Source organism: Miscanthus floridulus, chromosome 2, assembly GCF_019320115.1.
Source record: "Miscanthus floridulus cultivar M001 chromosome 2, ASM1932011v1, whole genome shotgun sequence".
Classification (NCBI taxonomy): Eukaryota; Viridiplantae; Streptophyta; class Magnoliopsida; order Poales; family Poaceae; genus Miscanthus; species Miscanthus floridulus.
This window is the reverse complement of record NC_089581.1, coordinates 158,051,896-158,055,281: the sequence shown is the minus strand read 5'-3', so window position 1 is coordinate 158,055,281 and position 3,386 is coordinate 158,051,896. Positions and strand designations below refer to the sequence as shown.

The following is a 3,386-nucleotide window of genomic DNA, read 5'->3' as shown; positions in this document are numbered from 1 at the left end:
GCACCCATATCTACAGATAAAGAGTATGCACGTCAGCAAAACAAGAAGCATAGACAAATTGCTGATCATCGCCACTTCAACTTCAATTGAACAAAAGCAAGTCATGATATACTTAGTTCTCTTCCGTGGTACAAAAAGTCACTAAAAGAATCTATGGTAGTCTACGCAACAGAGTGCCATCCCCCAAAACCCATGACATGAAAAATCTTCAGAACAGTGTCATCCTAAGAACCAACTAATGGAACTAGGAATTAAATGCTTAGCTACGAGGTAGCAAAGAGAACCATCAGGCTTTTGAATTATGATGGCTACCTAGTGAGTGTTTCTTAACTTCTGTTCCACTTTCACAATTTGCTGAGCAAAATGAGTCTCTCAATCTGATGAATTAAGGAATGGAGGTAGAATTCTGATACACACCGTCAGGAGAGGCCACAAAGACACTGAATAGACAGTCATCTTGCGCTACTTGAGCTGCCATTCCGACCACGTGAACCCTTGCCATTGCTACTGGTACGCAGCTTCTGCTTCTCAGCCAGCTCAGGATGGTAGTACTCAAGATACCACCGCACAAACTTCTTGAGCCCTGTTTGCAGATCTGTGGATGGCCGGTAACCAAGCTCCCGCTGCGCAAGGCTTACATTAGCATGCGTGTATGGCACATCTCCATTCCTTGGCATCTTAACAACCTTCCTCACAGCCTTCACTTTGAGCAGTTTCTCCAGCAAATCCACTAGCTGTGTAACAGGCACAGGTGAAGTGTTGCCCAAATTGTATGTCCTGAACGGTGCCGTACCTCGCTTCTTGCCTCCACTGCCTGTGCTCCGACCAGCTGTATCCAATGCCGCTACACACCCCTTCACAATGTCATCAATGTAGGTGAAATCCCGGGAGATGGTAGTCTGGTGTGAACCTCCACCGGCACTCTCATAGACCGTAATTGGCCCGACCAGCAAGGATGTCCCTGGTGAAGAAGAAGTATGCCATGTCCGGACGCCCCCATGGCCCATAGACAGTGAAGAATCTGAGGGCGGTGAGTGACAGACCATAGATGTGGTTGTAGACATGAGCGATCTCCTCGCCGGCCTTTTTGGTGGCTGCATAGAGAGAGGCTGGTCGATCCGTCCTGTCATGCTCGGAGAAAGGCACATGGGAGTTGAGCCCGTACACTGAAGACGACGACGCCCAGACGATGGCGGGCTGAGGGTTGGCCGCGCGCGCCGCCTCGAGCAGCGCCACGAGACCGGCAACGTTGGCGCGCACATAAGACATGGGGTCCACGAGCGCGTGCCGCACGCCGGCTTGCGCGGCGAGGTGGAGGACGTGTGTGAAGGGCACGACGTCGAACAGCTTGGCGAGGAGCTCGGCGTCGGCGATGTCGCCGTCGACGACGTAGACCCCGGAGCGGGCGAGGAGCGCGGCGCGGCCGTGCTTGAGGGCCGTGTCGTAGTAGTCGTTGAAGTTGTCGAGGCCGAGCACGCCGTCCCCTCGGCGGCGAAGCGCGGCGGCGGCGTGGCAGCCGACGAACCCCGCGGCTCCCGTGACGAGGACGGAGTGGCCCCTGGAGCGCCTGACCCGCGCCGACGCCCGTACCTTCTTCTCCCAGGCGGCGCCGCCCCAGGAGGCGGTGGAGGAGGGGGACGCGTGGAGGGAGCGGCGCGGGGACTCGGGCGCGGCCCGCGGGGCGGGCGCCGCGGGGGAGAGGAGGAGGAAGGCGAGCAGGAGGGAGAGGGAGCAGACGGACCAGAAGGCGAGCTTGGAGAGGAGCGAGGTCGGCGAGGGGTGGTGGTGGCGCGGGGGCAGGCGGTGGTGGTGGTAGTGGTGGAACTGCGGCTTGACGGCCGCCGCGCCGCCCGCCGCGGCCGCCGAGCCGGGCGCGCCGGTCAGCTGCGGCGCCATCCCCTCGATCCCGCGGCAATGCGGCTGGTCCCTGCCTCCCTGGATCTCGGCTCGGGTATGGGGCTGGGATTGGGGGCGATTGGGTCCGCGGCGGCGCTTGGGTTTGCGGGACCTTTTGCTGCTGCCGTTTTTTCGAGTGGGGATGGTTTCGATTTGCTTTCGACGGGCCTGTTCCGGGGATTTTGGTTCGCGGAGGGGCTACATTTGGGGGCATTTTTCTCGTCTCTATTTTCCCTTCCCGTTTTAGATCTAGATTTTTTTCTCATTATATATTATGATATATGATGAGGAGCACCACGCATTGCCACGGATGCTGGCCGTACATATATAATATAGATTTTCCATTCAATTTCTATCTATTTTCATACAGGAGTGACCTTGACGAGGATACCACAATGTCCTTGAAGAAAAGGGGGAGACGTGTCCAAAACCCTATCGCCTGAATTTAAAATATATACAAAAGTTTAATGTAGCTTTAAACTTTAAATAAAGTACTTCCAAAATCACAAAAGCAGATTTATTAGGAGATTTCCTCTTTGTACTTTCATCTGCTCGTAAAGCCGTTTATGCTGATTTATACGACTGATTTGATAGGAGAGAAAATATTATATCATAACTTATAAGACCTCATTTGGTTTGCTAGAACTGGCTGAAAAATACTGTTTTGACTGAATTATTGTGAAAGAAAAATATTATTTCAACTAAAAAAAACTAGCCGAATAGGTCAATTTCTGGATAGGCTGAACGGAGCCTAAATTGGCTTATAATGACAGCCGAACGGTCCATTACTTTGTGCCTTTTGAAAATCAAGTGAGCTTCGCCTGGCCTCGCCTCGTGTGGACCAGACCTACCAGGTGCCTCCGGGATTTCGCTTCGTTCTCGGTTGTTGGGGGCGCTCTCAAAATCTTCGGTTCATCGTTATCGTTTGGTCAGATTTCGTTTTATACAAGCCATCGTCGCGAGTGGTCGGTGGGGTTGCGCGCGGCGCCGGTCCTCTCTCTCGCCAAGCATTGCATATGCATCACGGGTTAAGGATCGGATCTTGGACTGTCGGAACGGTACGCTTCCTCTCTCGCCTATCGGTGTTTCCCATTATGCCCTCGTTGGTCCCGTTCAACTTATCTTATAATCCGCACTATTCAGCTTGTTTATTTAGCTAGTACAGTATTTTTCTCTTACAACAATTCAGTCAAAACAGTATTTTTTAGTCAATTCAGTCAAATTTCAGCAAGTCGAACGAGACTATTATTGTTGCACTTCCCTGCGCATGTCAATGGCCTATAGTCAGTACTAGTCACAATCCATCCGTATCATCAGTCTGTTCGTTTGGCTGTGACTTATCGTAAACGATCGTAAATTTTCAGCCGGAACAGTATTTTTCTCTTATATAAATCAGTCAACAATATTTCTTCACGAACCAACAACGATAACGATACGAACCACCGAACAGGCTGCATATCAGTCGCGTAACTGTTCTGGCGTTTATACCC

General features: G+C 52.1%; 1 protein-coding gene across 1 annotated transcript; it reads right to left on the bottom strand.

Moving 5' to 3' along the window:
- Positions 1-2,052, bottom strand: LOC136540284 (UDP-glucuronate 4-epimerase 3-like). Its single transcript, XM_066532284.1, is given in 2 exon segments — positions 1-941; positions 943-2,052. Coding segments are annotated over 2 exon segments (1,443 nt in total). The 5' UTR covers positions 1,897-2,052; the 3' UTR covers positions 1-452.
- Positions 2,053-3,386: the final 1,334 nt, after the last annotated feature.